Source organism: Piliocolobus tephrosceles, chromosome X (genome assembly GCF_002776525.5).
Source record: "Piliocolobus tephrosceles isolate RC106 chromosome X, ASM277652v3, whole genome shotgun sequence".
In the NCBI taxonomy this organism is placed as follows: domain Eukaryota; kingdom Metazoa; phylum Chordata; class Mammalia; order Primates; family Cercopithecidae; genus Piliocolobus; species Piliocolobus tephrosceles.
Window position 1 is genome coordinate 13494415 of NC_045455.1, and position 18536 is coordinate 13512950.

The 18536-nt window shown below is 37.8% G+C and overlaps 1 protein-coding gene across 2 annotated transcripts in view; it reads right to left on the reverse strand.

The window, feature by feature from the left end:
• PCCA (propionyl-CoA carboxylase subunit alpha) overlaps positions 1 to 18536 on the reverse strand; it is a 456600-nt gene that overhangs the window by 371902 nt on the left and 66162 nt on the right. For both annotated transcript variants that reach the window (XM_023218016.2, XM_023218015.2), the window contains exons 5-6: positions 16191 to 16304; positions 13949 to 14002 (exon numbers count right to left, since the gene is read on the reverse strand). In XM_023218016.2, the coding sequence (XP_023073784.1) occupies positions 13949 to 14002; positions 16191 to 16304 (168 nt within the window). The remainder of the gene's footprint in view (positions 1 to 13948; positions 14003 to 16190; positions 16305 to 18536) is intronic.

Sequence of the window (18536 nt, forward strand, 5' to 3'; positions counted from 1 at the left end):
TGTACGCTATGCTGGTAAAATATACTGTTACTTGTGTATAGAGTTTGTAAATATGTGACTGATTTTATATCCAATATATTTTTATCACCTGTCACATTCTAATCAGTAAGAGCATACATTAATATAAATGCTGTTATCAAAATATTTCCTTATAAATCAAATATTGTGCCTAAGAAATGCAACACATTATTTCTGTCTGCACTCAACAATCAACTAGCACATAAAGGACTGAATAAAAAGCTGGGAACACGTACATGTGCACACACGTGAAGGTGCAGAAGAGGAACCATAGGTAGGTTGGGAAGTGGAAACACACAGAAAAGAATACTCTCTGCTTGGTACATTAGCATATCACATATTATGAGTCAAAATGGTAACTCAGGAACCTTGTAATATCCTTAAATAAGGACCAGTCCAGAAACAAAGTCCCAGTGATCATTTCATTATTTCTGCTTCTTTGCCTGTTATAGAAAGCACGCATTTGAAAGTTTAATTTTAGAACAAATTTGAGGGCAACAAGAATCATTAACTATTAACGGAGATAACTAGTGTTACTCCATTTAATCCAACAAAATCCTCAAGCAATGTATTTCTTCACTAGAATAAAAACAAAACTCTTTCCAACTGAATTCTAAGCCTAGGGGTCACATACAAATAAATCAATGAAAATAAATTTTAAAACATCACAAAGTTACTATAAGTTAAAAATAGCATTACACGATGAAAGCACAAGGATGCTTCTCAAAGCGTCCCTTCTACATTTACTTCCAGAATTCTAAATTTTAATTCAGCAAGTTCTCTAATCTAGCAAAGAATTAATAAGCACCTAAAGAAAGCCTGAGTAATACAGAAGAATCAAAAAGTATGAGTTCAGGCTGGGTGTGGTGGCTCACGCCTATAATCCCAGCATTTTGGGAGGCTGAGGTGGGAGGATCACCTGAGGTCAGGAGTTCGAGACCAGCCTGACCTACATGGTGAAACTCCATCTCTACTAAAAATACAAACATTAGCCGGGCCTAGTGGCAGGCATCTGTAATCCCAGCTACTCAGGAGGCTGAGGCAGGAGAATCGCTTGAACCCGGGAGGCGGAGGTTGCAGTGAGCCAAGATTGTGCCACTGCACTCTAGCCTAGACAACAGAGCAAGACTCCATCTCAAAAAATAATACTAAAATAAAAAATAAAAACATGAGTTCAGCCTTCTACTTGCATACAAAAAGACTAATCCTTACATAAACCAAGGGATTTTTTTTTTTTTTTTTTTTTTTTTTTTTGAGACAGTCTTACTCTGTCGCCCAGGCTGGAGTATAATGGCACAATCTCAGCTCCCTGCAACCTCTGCCTCCTGGGTTCAAGTGATTCTCCTACCTCAACCTCCTGAATAGTTGGGATTATAGGCACCCGCCACCATACCTGGCTAATTGTTGTCTTATTAGTAGAGACGGGGTTTCACCATGTTGGTCAGGCTGGTCTCGAACTCCTGACCTCAGGTGATCCGCCCGCCTCGGCCTCCCAAAGTGCTGGGATTACAGGCGTGAGCCACTGCGCCTGGTCAAATTAAGGGCAATTTTTAAAACATTTACTTTATGGTTGAAACATGCCTTTTTTTGCCATGTAATCTGAAAGCTTAACACAAGAATCAGAAGCTATATTATATTTTAAGATTCAATAGAATGTCAACCTGTAAAATACTAGTCTTTCAACCTGGTGGTTTTGGCCAAAATTAAAATAACAAAACAAAATAAAAATTCCAACAACAATAAAAAACCTCAGTTTACAATGGCTTAAAATAATTGTAAAAAGGCCTACTTCACACCATGAAAAGAAGCCTTTCCTTGAAAGGTCCTCTCACTTGCCAGGAATCAAACTGGACCCCAAGCCTCCCCTAAACTGGCCATTGGTAAGGAAGAGAATGAATCCTGATCAGGATTTCACTAGTCAGGATTCACCACTGAGACTCACAGAGAAGGGATGGTCACCTAAGGTGACACTAACAACTGGGCAGAAAGGGTGGACAGCAGCATCTACAGCATCTGCTACGTTGTCACATTTCAAAAGGGGGTTCAACAGTCACCTAGGCCGGGCACGGTGGCTCAAGCCTGTAATCCCAGCACTTCGGGAGGCCGAGACGGGAAGATCACGAGGTCAGGAGATCGCGACTATCCTGGCTAACACGGTGAAACCCCGTCTCTACTAAAAAAATACAAAACACTAGCTGCGCGTGGTGGCGGGCACCTGTAGTCCCAGCTACTCGGGAGGCTGGGGCAGGAGAATGGCGTAAACCCGGGAGGCGGAGCTTGCAGTGAGCAGAGGTCCGGCCACTGCACTCCAGCATGGGTGACACAGTGAGACTCAGTCTCAAAAAAAAAAAAAAAAAAAAAGAGTCACCTAGGTAGAACTTGAATATTTCCCCCCAATAGTAGCATAAGAAACAGCTAATAATTCTCTTTGGTTCTTTTAGCCTCGGCTGGAGTGCTTGAAATCTGACCCACGTATACACGGAATACTCCAGAATCGATTCCATGAGCTATACAAAAAAGGCCAAAAAAAGGAAACTGCCCCTTCCTCCTTCCAAGGGTAGTCAGCTTCCTACTTCTGTCTAATTGCGGCTGCTCTCTCATACCCATAGGTATTATGTAGCTTTGTCTATTTTGTCCAGAATTTATAATTGGGATGTGTGCAGAGGTTGGTTTGATATATAAATATTCTTGGTTACAGCCTAATTTTTCTTAGAACCAGTAAAACTCTTATCTGACATCTTGTATACTGTTAATGACTGGAGCAATCTTAAACCTCATCCTTCTATGGGAATGAGCCTATCTTACTCATGACGGATACGTGTGGAACCGGAGAATGAACATTAGTATCTTCTCTCAGGTTGAGATTCAACTGCTGAAGGAGGCTGGCATATGTGTTCAACTGGATTGTTAAAGTAAGGAAGTTCTGAGAGGGAAAAGAGGAACCAGTGGTGAGGGAGAAGGATGTCACACCAAGATAGCCTCAGCAGGATTAGTAATACATGGAAGTAAATGAAAGGTGATTGGACAAAGTATTTTTAAGGGTTCATTATCTAGCCAGGTGTGGTGGCAGGCGCCTATAATCCCAGCTACTCGGGAAGCTGAGGCAGGAGAATGGCATGAACCCGGGAGGCAGAGCTTGCCGTAAGCCAAGATCGCGCCACTGCACTCCAGCCTGGGCAACAGAGCGAGACTCCATCTCAAAAAAAAAAGAGTTTGTTACCTACAGCTGTGTTTTATTAGTGCTGGCTAGGTATAATACATTTAATGGGCTAAGCTATTAATAAACGGACAGCCTAGGTCTTATACTCTATAATGTTTTTTCCCCTCGGAAAAAAAGAAAATCCCAAGGGGGGAAAAAAAATCTTTGCTCATTTGAGTATTTATCTTATCATCTGTACCTGTTGTCTTTTGTCTTGAGTATGTGTCATATATTATGAATGATACCCTACAGTTAGAGACCTAAATTCTGTTCCGTTCCTCTCAAGAGTATTTGTTTTGCTTGAACCAGTGAGGTGGAGGTTGCAGTGAGCCAAGATTGTGCCACTGGGCCACAGAGCGAAAATTGTAGCCTGGGCTACAGAGCAAAAAATTATCTCAAAAAAAAAGAGTATTTGTTTTTGGTTTTGGTTTTGGTTTTTTTGAGATGGAGTCTCGCTCTGTCACCCAGGCTGGAGTGCTGTGGCCGGATCTCAGCTCACTGCAAGCTCCGCCTCCCGGGTTCACGCCATTCTCCTGCCTCAGCCTCCCGAGTAGCTGGGACTACAGGCGCCGCCACCTCGCCCAGCTAGTTTTTTGTAGTTTTTAGTAGAAACGGGGTTTCACCGTGTTAGCCAGGATGGTCTCGATCTCCTGACCTCGTGGTCCGCCCGTCTCGGCCTCCCAAAGTGCTGGGATTACAGGCTTGAGCCACCGCGCCCGGCTGTTTTTGTTTTTTGTTTGCTTTGGGAGGCAGTTAATTCATCCAGACTCTCCTCACTGATCTACATATTCTGCGCAATCACAGTCAAAATCCCAACAGGCTTTTGAAGAAATTAACAGCTAATTCTAAAATCTATATGTATGTGAAGTGTATATAAAAGTATGAAATCTGTATGTAACATGAAATGGCTAAAGCAATGTTGAAAGGGAGCAACAAACTTGGAGAAATTAACACTCCTGATATCCAAACTTAGAAAGTTAATCAAGACAATATCAAGACAGTGTGGTAAAGAGACAAAAGCAAACTAGCTCAATGGAACAGAATAGACGGTCCAGAAAAAATACTCACAAATGTATGTCCCATTACTTTTTCTACAAGGGTGCTAAGGCAATTCAAAGAGGAAACCTCGTCAAGAGACTGTATAGCAAACTGAATAGCCACATGCAAAAAAGGTTAATTTAGACCCTACTTCACACCACATATAAAAATTAACTCAAAACGGATCAGAGATCTAAAACTATAAAACATTAAAAATACAAAACAAAAAGCAAGAAAGTCTCAGTGACCTTGAGTTTGGCAAGAAATTACATATTCCTATTTTTTAAAATAATTTATTATTTTGAGACAGGTTCTTGCGTTGTCGCCCAGGCTGGACTGCAGGAACACTCCACGGCTCACTGCAGCCTGAAACTCCCAGGCTCAAGTGATCCTCCCACCTCAGCCTCCCAAGCAGCCAGGACTACAGCTGCATGCCACCAAGCCCATCTAATTTTTGTTACTTTTTGTAGAGGTGGGGTTTCACCATGTTGCCCAGGCTGGTCTGGAACTCCTGGATTCAGGAGATCCACCTACCCCAGTCTCCCAAAGTGCTGGAATTACAGGTGTGAGCCACCGCGCCTGGCCCATATTATTAAGACTCAAAAGATTCAAACTATAAAAGAAAAAAAATCAATAACCTGGACTTCAACAAGACTAAATGCTTTTGCTCTTCAAAAGATAATGCTGAGTAAATGAAAACAGAACCACATCGTGGGAGAAAATATTTGTAATGATATGTATCAGACAAAAGACTTTTACCTAGAATAAAAAACCCCAATATTTCTAAATAAGACAAGTAACTCAATATAAAAATAGACAAAAGACTTCACAAACACATCGACAAAAGATATAAAGCAAATGAGTTCAACATTATTAATCATCAGACAAATGCAAATCAAAACCACAATAAGATATCAATACATAGTATAACAGTTAAATTTAAAGGGTGGTAAGAATGTGGAGCAACTAGTACACTCATACACTGTTGGCGGAAATGTAAAATTGTACCAACGAGTTTGCAGATTCTAAGAAGATAAAACATACAAATGATCTAGCCATTACACTCCTAGGCATTTACCAAAAAAAAATGAAAGCATATGCCCACATAACTACTTGTTCATAGCACCTTTAGTTGTAGTTAAAAACTGGAAACAACTCACATGTCCACCAACAGATGAATGGCTACTAAAAATATGGTGGTACACCCATACAATGGAATATAAAAGAATGAACTCAGCAATAAAAAGGAATGCAGACTAGGGGCAGTGGCTCACACGTGTAATCCCAGCACTTTGGGAGGCTGAGGTGGGCGACTCACTTGAGGCCAGGAGCCTGAAACCAGCCTGGCCAACATGACAAAACCCTGTCTCTACTAAAAATACAAAAATTAGCTGGGCATGGTGGTGCACACCTGTAATCCCAGCTACTTGGGAAGCTAAGACACGAGAATCACTTGAGCCCAGGAGTCGGAGGTTGTGCCACTGCACTCCAGCCTGGGCAACAGAGGGGAAACTGTCTCCAAAACAAACAAACAAACAAAAACAGGGAATGAAGTACTGATACAATTACATGGATCAATTTCAAAATAATTTTGCTTAGTGAAAAAAAAATCCAAAAACAGCATAACTTCTGTTATTCCACCTATATAAAATTCCAGTAAATGCAAACTAATCTACGATAAGAAAACAGATCAGTAGTTGCCTAAGCGGGAGGAGGAAGGCTAGGAAGTGGCCGAAAGAGTCAGCAAAGGAGCACCAGCAAGTCTCTGGAGTTGGATACATTCTTCATTCTGATTGTGATTATTATTTCATGAGTGTACACATATAAGTGTACAATTAATTTCTTATGTATGTGCACTTTATTGAACAGCAATTATATTTCAATAAGGCTTTCTTGGAAAAGCTGTAAGCGAATAATGAACTCTGCTTTTTTTTTATCGTACTTATTTACTTATTTATTTTTTTGAGACAGGGTGTTACTCTGTCTCCCAGGCTGGATTCATAGCTCGCTGCAGCCTCAAACTTCTGGCCTCAAGTGATCCTCCTTTCTCGGCCTCCCAAAGATACCACACCCAGCCTGAACTCTGCTTTAAAAATTGCATGCTAAAGTGTATAGGAGTAAATTGCACTATTATCTACAACTTAAGTTGACATGCAAAATGAAAATGAGGTCGACTGATAGATGAGTAGAGGAAAACACAAATGAATACATATGTTAAAAACAAATAAGAAAATGTTAATTATAGAATCTACTGGCATTCATGGTACAATTCTTCAAACTTTGCTGTATTTCTTAAATTCTTCGTTAAATAAAATGTTAGGAGAAAAAATATTAATAAATGTCCATGGCCCTTAGTCCCAATACTTCCACAAGTCTGTGCAATAGGTCTCTGGCAGTAACACTAGACTAACAAGCATAAACATATTGGTTAGGAAGATACTGTCAAATTAAATCTCTTAAAGTTATGTAAAGCTACATTACAAATATCCAGTGAGTCAACTACCCAGAGCTTGCATTAAGGAAAGGCATGATTTGGTGGTTATTATAAACGGTAAAACAGTGGGAAAAAGAAATGGTGCAGCCACTACGGAAAACGGTATGGCAGATCCTCAGAAAGTTAAATATAGAATTACCATAGGACCCAGCAATTTCTCTTCTAGTTAGATACTAAAAAGAAGCAAAAGCAGGGACCCAAACAGATACTTGTACACCAATGTTCATAGCAGCATTATTCACAACAGCCAAAAGGTACAAACAGCCCAAATGTCCATCAATAGGTGATGAAGAAACAAAATGTGGTATATCCACACAGCAGACTACTATTCAGTCTTAAAGAGGAAGAAACTGGGTGAACCTTGAAAATACTCTGCTAAGTGAAATAAGCCAGACACGAAAGAACAAATCTTACATGATTCCTCTTATGTGAGGTACCTAGAATCGGTAAACTCATAGAGACAGAAAGTAAAAGGAAGGTTACCAAGGGCTAGGAGTAGGTGGGAAATGGGGAATTAGTGTTTAATATGTACAGTTTCAGTTTGGGGCGATCATACAGTTCTGGAGCTGATAAAACACTGTGAATAAAATTGAAGCCACTGAGCTACACTCTTAAAATCGGTGAAAGGGTAAATTTTATGTTATGTCTGCTTTACCACAATAAAAATACATATGTAATTTTAAAATACAACATTTTTTAAATGGACCAAAATAAAATGAGTCTTAATTTCAACTGAATGATATTTCGATCTGTGAAAGTTGATTATATGAATTGGGTCATTCTTGTATATCCAACTATATGAAAGTCAAGGAGTCAGGGGAAAAAAGCACTCAGGGCACATAGCACGGGCTCCAAGAACTGAACTGTCCAGAGGCCCAGTTGCTAAAACAGCCTGCTGTAACCCTAAGACCAGCTTTACCTAGTAACTGCTGAAACAACCTGCTATCACTCTAAGACTAGTTTTACCTACTGCTGTCACTCTCCTAACGAAGCCTGCCAGTTCCCAAAGCTTTTCAAGTACCAATTAACTTTCTTTCAAAATAATCAGTAACAGTTTTTTTTCTATCTAATAAAACCTTCAACCTTCTCCTGGTTCCTTGGACATACTGAAGACTCCATGTGTATGTCCCAAATTCCAATTCTGTGATTCTCAAATAAAATATTTAACCTAGAGATTTGTCTCTATATTTTAAATTTGACAGACCATTTTAAAGAAATGTCCTAACTCACCTCAACATGCTTATAACAAAATCATAACATTTTCCCATAGAATTTATAATACATGCAGATGAAATACATGACAACTGTAACATAGAGGATATTGATGGGAAGAGAAGGATGGGCTATATGATTGCAAAATTTCTATATTTTACTTGAAATGGTATCATATTAGCTCTAATTAGATTAAGAAATGTTAGAATGGATACTGCAATCCTAGAAAAACCACTGAAAAATAGATAGATCCAATAGATAAATTTTAATTGAATTTCAAAAATTATTAAAATAATCCAAGGCAGAAAAGGAAAACAGAAGAAAAAAAGGGGAGACAGAGAGAAAACAAGTAACAAAATGCTAGACATAAATCCAACTGCCTTGATCATTTATTAAATGTTAATGGATTTTAATGACATTGCATAGTAGTGATGGTTACATAACTCTGTGACTATACTAAAAATCACTCAGTTGTATGCTTTTAAAGGGTGAGCATCATGACACATGAATTAAATCTCAATAAAGCTGCTATTTAAGAAAATACACCAAGGCAAACTAAAGAACAACTTAAGAGTCTAAACACTACGATTTAAAAATAGAGACCATCAGAATTATTTCAAAAGCATGACACAACTACATCCAGCTATAAGAAATACACAGTATTTTCAACATAAAATCACAGATGGAGAAATACATATCACGCAAATAGTAAGAATAAAACACAATCTTCAGGGTCCAACATTAAACAACCTGTCCTAGATTACACAGCTACTAAGTGGTAGAGAAAGAATTTACCTGTCATTCTGACTCCAGAATGAGCTAATAGACACATAGGGCAGTAAGGAGAGAGCATAATAGGAAAACTAGAACATAACATTTCAACCTGTCTTAACCTCAAGCAAAGGGAAAAGAAATCCCAGCCTCATCAAATCCCAGATTTTTCTATTGAAACCACTCCCCAAAATCCACAAGCCCTAAAAGTATCTGAACTATCTACATCCTTAAAAGACTCCCTAACTGGAAAGGGAGAGTTTTCCTTTTCAGGCATTCACTTTAGAGCATTTAGTATTCTACATCGCATTCAAAATCTTCAACAAATATTCTAAAAGCTGAACTTAAGCCAACATATAGTAAAAAGAAAGGTTCTCAAACATTTCAAAAGATATTCTGTCATAAGGGTTTTATGAAGTTGCATTCATTAGTTCTTATCAATTCTTTTGAACATCACATATGTACAAGTCACAATTAGAAAAATATTATAAAATTATAGTGAAAAGGAAAAAGCAGTCACAGAACTTTCTCCTCCAAATCCAGGGAGACTTCATTAGTTCCACCTAAGAATATCAACGAGTGGCAAAAGGCATCAATATCTCTATGCTGCAGCTCTGGCACTCAGTTAACTGAGCAAAGCTCACTCAGTTACCTTACTTAGTAAGTTACCAAATCCAAGTGAGGATTTGCCTTCACTGGCACCCAAGTTACAAGATGAGAAAAACAAAAGAAACAACTCTACTTTTTAGATGTCTATGATGATACACCAGTGTGGAAGAGGGGAAGGGAGCAGAAAGAGAGAAGCCTCCACCAACAGCAAGAACAGGTGCCAGCTAAAGCTATCGATTAAAAACAAACACCACCAACAGCCCAGCCCAGTTCCAACGCATGCGAGAGTCCGTCTGGAACATAAACTAAACATGGGATCCATACTCTGATTTACCAGCTATGTGACACTGGGTAAGTCATTCATTTAACCTTTCAGAGATTGTTCTCTCTTCCATAAAACCAAGAATAAAAATAAGAATACACCATAGGTTGTCATAATGATTAAATAACTTATCTGCAGGTAGGTATTCCATACTTATTTTTACATTTTACTTTTGAATAATTTTTAAATTTTGCTATTATGAAACACCTTACCATGAACATTTTCTCAAATATATCTTTGCAAGTGAGATTCTTAAGAGTAGAACTGTTAAGTTAAGAATATACAGATGTTTTAAATTTTGACAAATACTAGCAAATTTCTGGGGGCCGGGGGAGGTCTGAAACTATTTACACTTCCAGGAACAAAACTATGGGACCCTTGCCCACACTGGATGCCACAGCTATTTAAAAGGTTTTTGGTTAACCCAATGGCTATTTGAAAGATCACCTCTCATTTTACAGTAGTTACATTTCTTATCTTGCTAAAAACTCAAGAAGGAAAGAAGATAAAAGAGCACAATCAGCAAACCTCACACGCTCAGCACAGTTCCCTCCTATGCTTTCAACGCTGAGCATCCTGATGGAACTCACTATCCAACTACATACACGTGTATCTTTCAAGTACACAGATAGGACCCAAACACAAAACACAAATTCTAACATATGTTTCTCCTGAAGCTAATTACTATAACTTATAATGCTATGTTAACTGAAATGACAAGATCCGATAATAGGATTAAAACAACATAGAAAAACCAGAAAGAAAACAAGGAATACTAGGAAATATCTTCAAGCCAACATCCCATTTTTCCAGAGCAGGTAGTTTCACGTTTCAAAGCTCTTTGTAAACTCTGTTAAGAATGTCTTTGCCTCATCCTAACAATCCTCATAGTCTCCCATGGATGGTCCTTTAATGCTTGTGATATAAGAAGCCTGCGGGGAAAATATGGAATAGAAAACAGTTTGGAAATAAAATCTGTTGGCTCAGCACATTAAAATTACGGAAAATCGCTATTTTTATGAGGATTATGTGTATCTTTGTTTTTTCTATGAACTATTTAAGCAATAACAAAAAGACATGATTTTGTTTTTCTTTTTTAGGCAGAGTCTCACTCTGTTGCCCAGGCTGGAGCGCAGTGGCGCGATCTTGGCTCACTGCAACCTCTGCCTCCTGGGCTCAAACGATTCCCCTGTCTCAGCCACCCATGTAGCTGGGATCACAGGCTCGTGCCACCACACCTGGACAATTTTTGTATTTTTAGTAGAGATGGGATTTCACCATGTTGACCAGGCTGGTCTCAAACTCCTGACCTCAAGTGACCTGCCCACCTCAGCCTCCCAAAGTGCAGGGATTAGAGGTGTGAGCCACTGTGCCCAGCCCATCATGATCTTTTTCCAGTCATGGGCAGCAGGGACTGTATAAAATCCAATCCCACTTTGTGAAAACTCGGCATAAAAAATTATTAGTCTCATAAAGTGTGGTGTGTTTTTACATTGGGGGAATTTGGCTTATTGTACACTTTCTAAAGCAAATACATAGCAGTTACTCAGAAAAAAAAAATCAAAAAATCATTTTAGTCCTGGATATTAAGTAAACACAATGTATCAGATAAAGCACAAATCATTTTTCTAAAAACAAAAACATTCCAATCAAACTGAAACAAAAAGTCCAAGGAAAGAAATTACTTTTCAACAGAAGGATCTACTTCTCAATAGAACCCTTTCCCCACAGAGGCTGCTTGTGAACTGTGCCTTCAAGGGCAGGCAGCAGTTAGACACGCAGCAGTTAGACACGGGGGTGGGAGGCCACGCACGCCCACCCAGAGAGAGTGAGGAAAGCACTCAGGGCAGAGCCAGCCACGCACGGGAGCAGCGCACACTCAGGCTGGGTGGAGGCACAGCACTGAAAAAAGGGAAATGGGGAAATAGGTTTAGAAAGAAAATCAGTGTGAAAGAACGGAGGTGGCTGTATATTCTACATGTTTTTCTCTAATGTAGAACCCCAGATGGAAATCATCCTTCTTACTTTCATTTACAAAGATACTGATCTTACCTCACAATATTTTCTTCCCTGAAGTGATTTGTTTTCTGAAGTATATTTGTGTATCAACTTATTTTCCATAACATGACTATGAGCACCCAGTGTGTAGGAACCACATTAGATTTATTTTTATTAATATACCCTTCTCAAAGGCCTAGGACAGATTCTAAAGAAGCATTTTTTGGCCAGGCACGGTGGCTAACACCTGTAATCCCAGCACTTTGGGAGGCCGAGGCAGGCAGATCATGATGTCAGGAGTTCGAGACCAGCCTGACCAAAATGGTTAAACCCCCATCTCTACTAAAAATACAAAAATTAGCCAGGCATGGTGGTGGCGGGCACCTGTAATCCCAGCTACTCAGGAGGTTGAGGCAGAATAGCTTGAACCCAGGAGACAGAGGCTGCAGTGAGCTGAGATCACACCACTGCACTCCAGACTAGGTGACAGAGCGAGGCTATGTCTCAAAAAAAAAAAAACAAAAAAAAACCACCTTTTAATAACTGAAAAATGCATAAACTGTATACAATAAATATTATATATAATATATAAAATAAATAAATGTATTAACTGTATACAAATAAATGCATAATACTGGTACCACATCACTTATCCGGGATTTGGATATTCATCTATAGCAAGAGTTCCCAAACTTTTTCTATAAAGGACCATAGAAAAAGTATTTTAGGCTTGATAGGCCAAATGGTCTCTGTCACAACTACTCAATTCTGCTGTCACAGGACAAAAGCAGCATAGACAATGCATAAATGAAAGAGCATGGCTGTGTTTCAATAAAATTTTATTTACAAAAACAGGCAGCAGGCTGCATTTGTAATGCGGACTGTAGTGCGCTGACCTCTCATCTATACAGACTTAAATGTAATACATTACCATTATATATATACACACACACACATTTAAATACAAGTATTATATTCAAATAGTTTTTATAATAACAGGATCTTGGTCAAAATTCCAAGGAAGATATAAAATAAAGAGGGATATAAACAAAAAACTGTAGATAGGCCACATAAAATCTGGGAAACTGGAACCTCTGGATGCATCCATGTAATTTGCCCCCTCCAGATATCTCTTTAGGCCTTAGTTTTGGACCCACAAAGCAAGGTGGTTAAAATAGACAATTCTGTGATCTTAAGAGCTGTTCCAAGTTAAAGTTATAGATTTTAAGTGGAAATTCCATCTAGCAAATAACAACATTCACAAATAATTTCAAATCTGTGGAAGAACAGAATACGAGTACAGTTATGCACCACAGAACATTTCAATGAGTCACCACACGTATGACAGTGGTTCCACAGATTCTAACACTATATTTTTAACTGTATCTTCTCTATGTTTACATGTTCAGATACACAAATATTCACCACTGTATTACAATTGCCTGTACAGCAACATGTATAGGTTTGCAGCCTAGGAGCAGCAGGCTATAACGCACTTAGCCTAAGTGTGTAGGAGACTCTACCATGTAGATTTGTGTAAGTAGACTCTGTGATGTTCGCACAGGGACAAACTCGCCTAATGATGCATTTCTCAGATGTATTCACGTTGTTAAGCAACACATGACTGTATGCCACAGAAACAAGTATAACATATTAGAATAAATTAAGACAGTACCTGGCATAATTGATCTAATAATAAACATATGTACAAACAGTAATCAAAATCATATCCTAGTACCTAAAAAATAAGGTTTCGGTACCATTTTGAATGAATATACCTGGAAAAATCAATTTAATAATAAACATAGGTTAATTCACCTAGCTGAAAGGGGACATACAGATCATTAAAAACAACTTTACCCGAAATAGAGGCATTGGTAAGATTTGATATTAAATGCCACAAAATAATTAAATCACTACAATAACTCACTAAACTCCCTAACATATTTAGAGTTAAAAATCTGAAGTTTTTAACTTTAATTCAAATACTTTGCAGTATATAAATAAATTCAAATACCATGCAGTATATAAATAAATAAAATGAATGAATGTATCACTCATTAGGTGAAATGGTGATTTTCTAAACTTTTCTATTTTTATAATTACTCTTCAAATCAAGAGTTGAGTTTCAGAATAAAAACACTTCACTTTTCACAAACAGTTTTTTAAAGAATTCTTGGGTTAATTAAAATTCTATAATCCATCATTACCCACATTTACAAAAGCCATGCTACCACACTGCTTTCTGATATAGAAATGAATAGTTTCTGGTTCATTACCAACTTACCAAACATCTGGCAAATTCTTTGTTTTCTGAAAGGAATCCATAACCTGGATGTACCTTAGAAATGAAAGTAAAAAGCACTTTCAATTTTATCATATTGCAAAAGCTTTATAAGCAAAATGTACAGTGCATTTATGTACTAATATTTATTGTTCAAGAGCCCTTGAATAGGTATACTTCTCTTATACACTGATCACTTCTAACTCACATTTCTAGGATCAGAATCAAATTCCAAGAAACTGCCTCCTATGTTTATTTTCTCCACACTCCCTATGCCCTAATTGATTCATTTTCCACACAGTATCTTTGTCCTAACCATAATGGGGAGTACACACCCACATATATCTTAATGCCCACTAGCATTTGTCTACATTTTTCAACAAAACTCTCTCTCCTTTTCCTGAAGCTAACTTTGTCCACAATTCTGGAGAATTTCACAATGGCTGGTGTGTCAAAGATTTATGTAAAAGGAACCTTGGCAAGATGGATGAAAAACTCTAAATTCTCCTTTCTTTACAGTACTCACGAACTGGTAATTTCCAAAACCCAGACTACTAGGACAGCTAATACATTTTATTCCTGATGGCATTAATAATACTTAGCCACTACCAACAAGACCTTTCTATCAAACTGAACTAAAATGGAGGTGTGGTTTTACTTTTATTTTGTGCTCTGAATTGTTTTTCTTCTAATATCTACTCTTCTTTCCTTCCTCACCCCAAACTTTGCCATTCACAACTACTTTATACTATCCTCACCCACAAGCCACATTGCTGCAATCTACCAGCTTGATCTAATCAAGTAATTTTTGGCTCTCCCACACTGGCCAAACATAAATTTAGCCACTTCAGTATCAGCCAGTGTTGAACATACTTCTAGTAAAATAATTCTGCTAAAAACAAATTCAAATTTCTGAAGGAACCAGTATCATAATCCAGAAATAGTTATATATCAGCAACTTTTAAATGCTGAACTCAGGCTGGGCACAGTGGCTCATGCTTGTAATCCCAGCAGTTTAGGAGGCTGAGGCAGGCAGATCACCTGAGGTCAGGAGTTCAAGACCAGCCTGACCAACATGGTGAAACCCCTTCTCTACTAAAAATACAAAATGAGCTGTGCGTGGTGGCAGGCACCTGTAATCCCAGCTACTTGGGAGGCTGAAGCAGGAGAATCGCTTGAACCTGGCGGGGCAGAGGTTGCAGTGAGCTGAGATCATGCCATTGCACTCTGGCCTGGGCAACAAAAGCGAAACTCCATCTCAAAAAACAAAACAAAACAAAATGCTGAACTAAGCTTTATGAACATGGTACAGAACAATTTAAACTACTGTATCAAGGAAGAAGAGTTTCCATTCCACCAATTTCGTTTTATCAACACTCAACTACGGATTTATGTTGGCAAGCTATAGTTAAAATGTTAACAGTTTTACCTTCGCTAACTGTGCTAATAAACTGTAAACATCTATAACATGGGTTCATGAATTAAGTTTTTTATTTAAACATGCATCTTACTGAAACATTTCTTTCAAAAGAAATGTGAGCGCTAATTGAAGCGCTCCAGGCTTAATTGTTGGTGTTGGATGTCTCCATCCAATTTTAGAGATAACTTTGCATAGTTTTTTAACACTGTATATAATTAGTTCTCTGATAATTAAAAAAAGAAAAAAGAAAAAAACACTGTTTCTGATGTCAGAAATCATTTTTTTCCTTGGATTCCACTCTATTCATACAGAACTGGGGGTGGAGAGAATGATTCATCCTTGTAAATTATGAGCATTCTACTGACATTAACAAACTAAAATAATTACAAATTGCGCTGTTTTTATTTCTGGAAGTGTACTAGGTATAAGTAATTTTTAAATTATTAAAATGGAATTTAAACAGAGTATTTGGATCCTGTTTATAACACAGAATTTTTTAAAATGCTCTTATTACACTGAAAGGGTTAATACTCAAAACTAATTGGGATTTCTTTTTTCCTAGCAAATTTGGAAATGAACTGAAACTGCTCCCTGGTGTGAAAGCTGAATCCAGCAGCCACCTGCAGGATCAGCGACCAACACTGCCAGATGCTACAAAGCCTTTGATTTCCAGTAGCGAATTCGACCACATTTAACTCATGTGACATGAACTAACTGCAATAGCATTTTCAATCATTCTTTCCTATTTTTTTTTTAAATACAAACTCTAGCTTTCTGCTCACTACATACGAAACAGCTGCCGTAGATAGATTCATTCAAACTCACAGCTTGGGCCCTGGTTTTCTTAATGGCTTCCATGATGGCATCCACGTTGAGGTAGCTTTTACTGGTGGGAGCTGGGCCAACACAGACGGCCTCATCCGCCATTTTCACATGAACCTGAGGAGACAAATTTCTGCATTAACAGATGCGCCCAGCAAAAAGAATTACCATCATCTGCAAATACACACAAAATTGCAAATCTGACTGTTCCACATATCATTTATAGAGTCATATTTCTTTTTGAGTATGCACTAAAAAGCAACAATGAAACAAATAAACTCAAGAACTCTATTACCCATGATTTCATTTATTACAGCCTAATTCATTGTCTAAGCAAATAATTTCCATAATATCCCCTACCTCTTCATGTAAAATCACAGCAAACAATTTTAGCTTCCTATTCCGTTCATCAATACATAAATTTGATATCAAAAACTACCTTGTTACATGTAGCCAGGGTAGCCCAATATTTTAATAACGAGCACTCAAGACCAGTTCTAAGCAAGCTCCCCAGGAAGTTGGGATAATTAGAGGGACTGAATGGAGGGATGCAGCGAGTGTCCCTGCACAGCATCAGGTCAGCACCAGACACAAATTAAAGCCTAAGACGAAAGAAAGAGTTCAATATCACAACATGTGAACCAGAAAATCTTGAGAATCATTTAAATACTCTCACATTCAATCTTCATCCGTTTTACATTTATTCCTAAAAGAAATGATATGTATATTAAGTTCTAACGCTACTCAAAATTCAGGAATGTATGCTCCATTTTTAAGACTACTCACTCTATAATGTTTAAATGGATTTATTTTGCATAATAGAAGCTAAGCATTCAATATGAAAAAAAGTAAACTCTTTAGTTCTAAAAGGAGTCTATTCTTTTCAAATGATGAAAGGATTAGTATCTTTTTAAATGACTTTTCCTAATTTCCTAATGGTCTTCCAGTTTCAGAAACTTCCAGATTACAATTATTTTGCAAGACAGATATATAAAACTGGAACACAAACATACACCTAAACATTTATGACCCACTCCTCCACCAAAACAAAAGAAAAAAAAAAAAGTCAAAGGTGGCAAATACCTGAGTATTTCCGTTATAGTCTTCAGTTATGAAATAATTTTTAGATACTTTGTTTTAAATGAGATCTTAAAAAAACAAAAAAGCAGTCTTTTAGAAAGCTAAGAATTCTCTGTCAATTCAATAAATATTTTCCACTTTAGTAAAAAATTATATTGAGTATTGAAAGGTAAAAGATCAGGTAAATGCTCAAGGGATTTTCAGGTCAGTATCTTACTATAAAATATCCAAATATACACATTCGGTAATTATTTAATAATACCAATTGCAGGGAAAAGCAGCCCTGCTTGCAAAAGGCTTCTAAATATCCCTGGGTTCAAAGCAAGGCCTTCCTCGTGGTTATCGTTGCCTGGTACGCCCCCAACCTCAAGGTGCTCTTCTGCCCTCAGACCAGGATGCCCCCTCCTCTATTGCCCTATTGCCCTCTGTCCACTTCAGATCCTGTTACTGTCAATTATGTTGTTGTAATTGTGATTGTAGTTTTTTTCTGTAAGAAAGAAATTGAGTACTTCACAAGCCTTTAAAAAGAATACATTTAAGTCTTTGTTTAAACTTAAATCCACATTTGTTTTATTGTCCTCAGATACTACCTATTATAGAAGATGCACTTCAAGTTTCACATCTACTACTGGATCTCTCCCAAGCACTTCAATTTAGGATGAATCTCCTATAATCTAAACTCTGAGAGTAATTAGTGCAAATTTTAGCATATAATCTCATCTACCCAACAATCTCATTTTAACTGCTTTGCACACTGTTACAATTTCTCCTCCACCAGATCATAAGGTTATGCCTTAAATTCTTTTTTTAATCTCCCCTAGCCCAATGTTATGTGATTAAAGCTATTTTCTCATAGATACACTTGGGATAGCAGCTTGCTTAGTAACTTTCATTATCAAATGTTAAAAGCCATTGTCCTTGAGGTACAAAAAAGTTGCAACTTTTATTATCTTTTTTTCATTATCTTTGAGGTAAAAATCTACACCTACATAAAGTCTTCTTAATCTTGGCAATACATATGGCAACTGGTGGTTTATGGAGGAAAAGAAATGAAAAGATACACACAGGCACATGTGTTTATGTGTCCAAAATTTCTATAATAAACATGCATTCAAAAGTAAAAAGGAGGCCGGGCGCGGTGGGTCAAGCCTGTAATCCCAGCACTTTGGGAGGCCCAGACGGGCGGATCACGAGGTCAGGAGTTGGAGACCATCCTGGCTAACACGGTGAAACCCCGTCTCTACTAAAAAATACAAAAAGCTAGCCGGG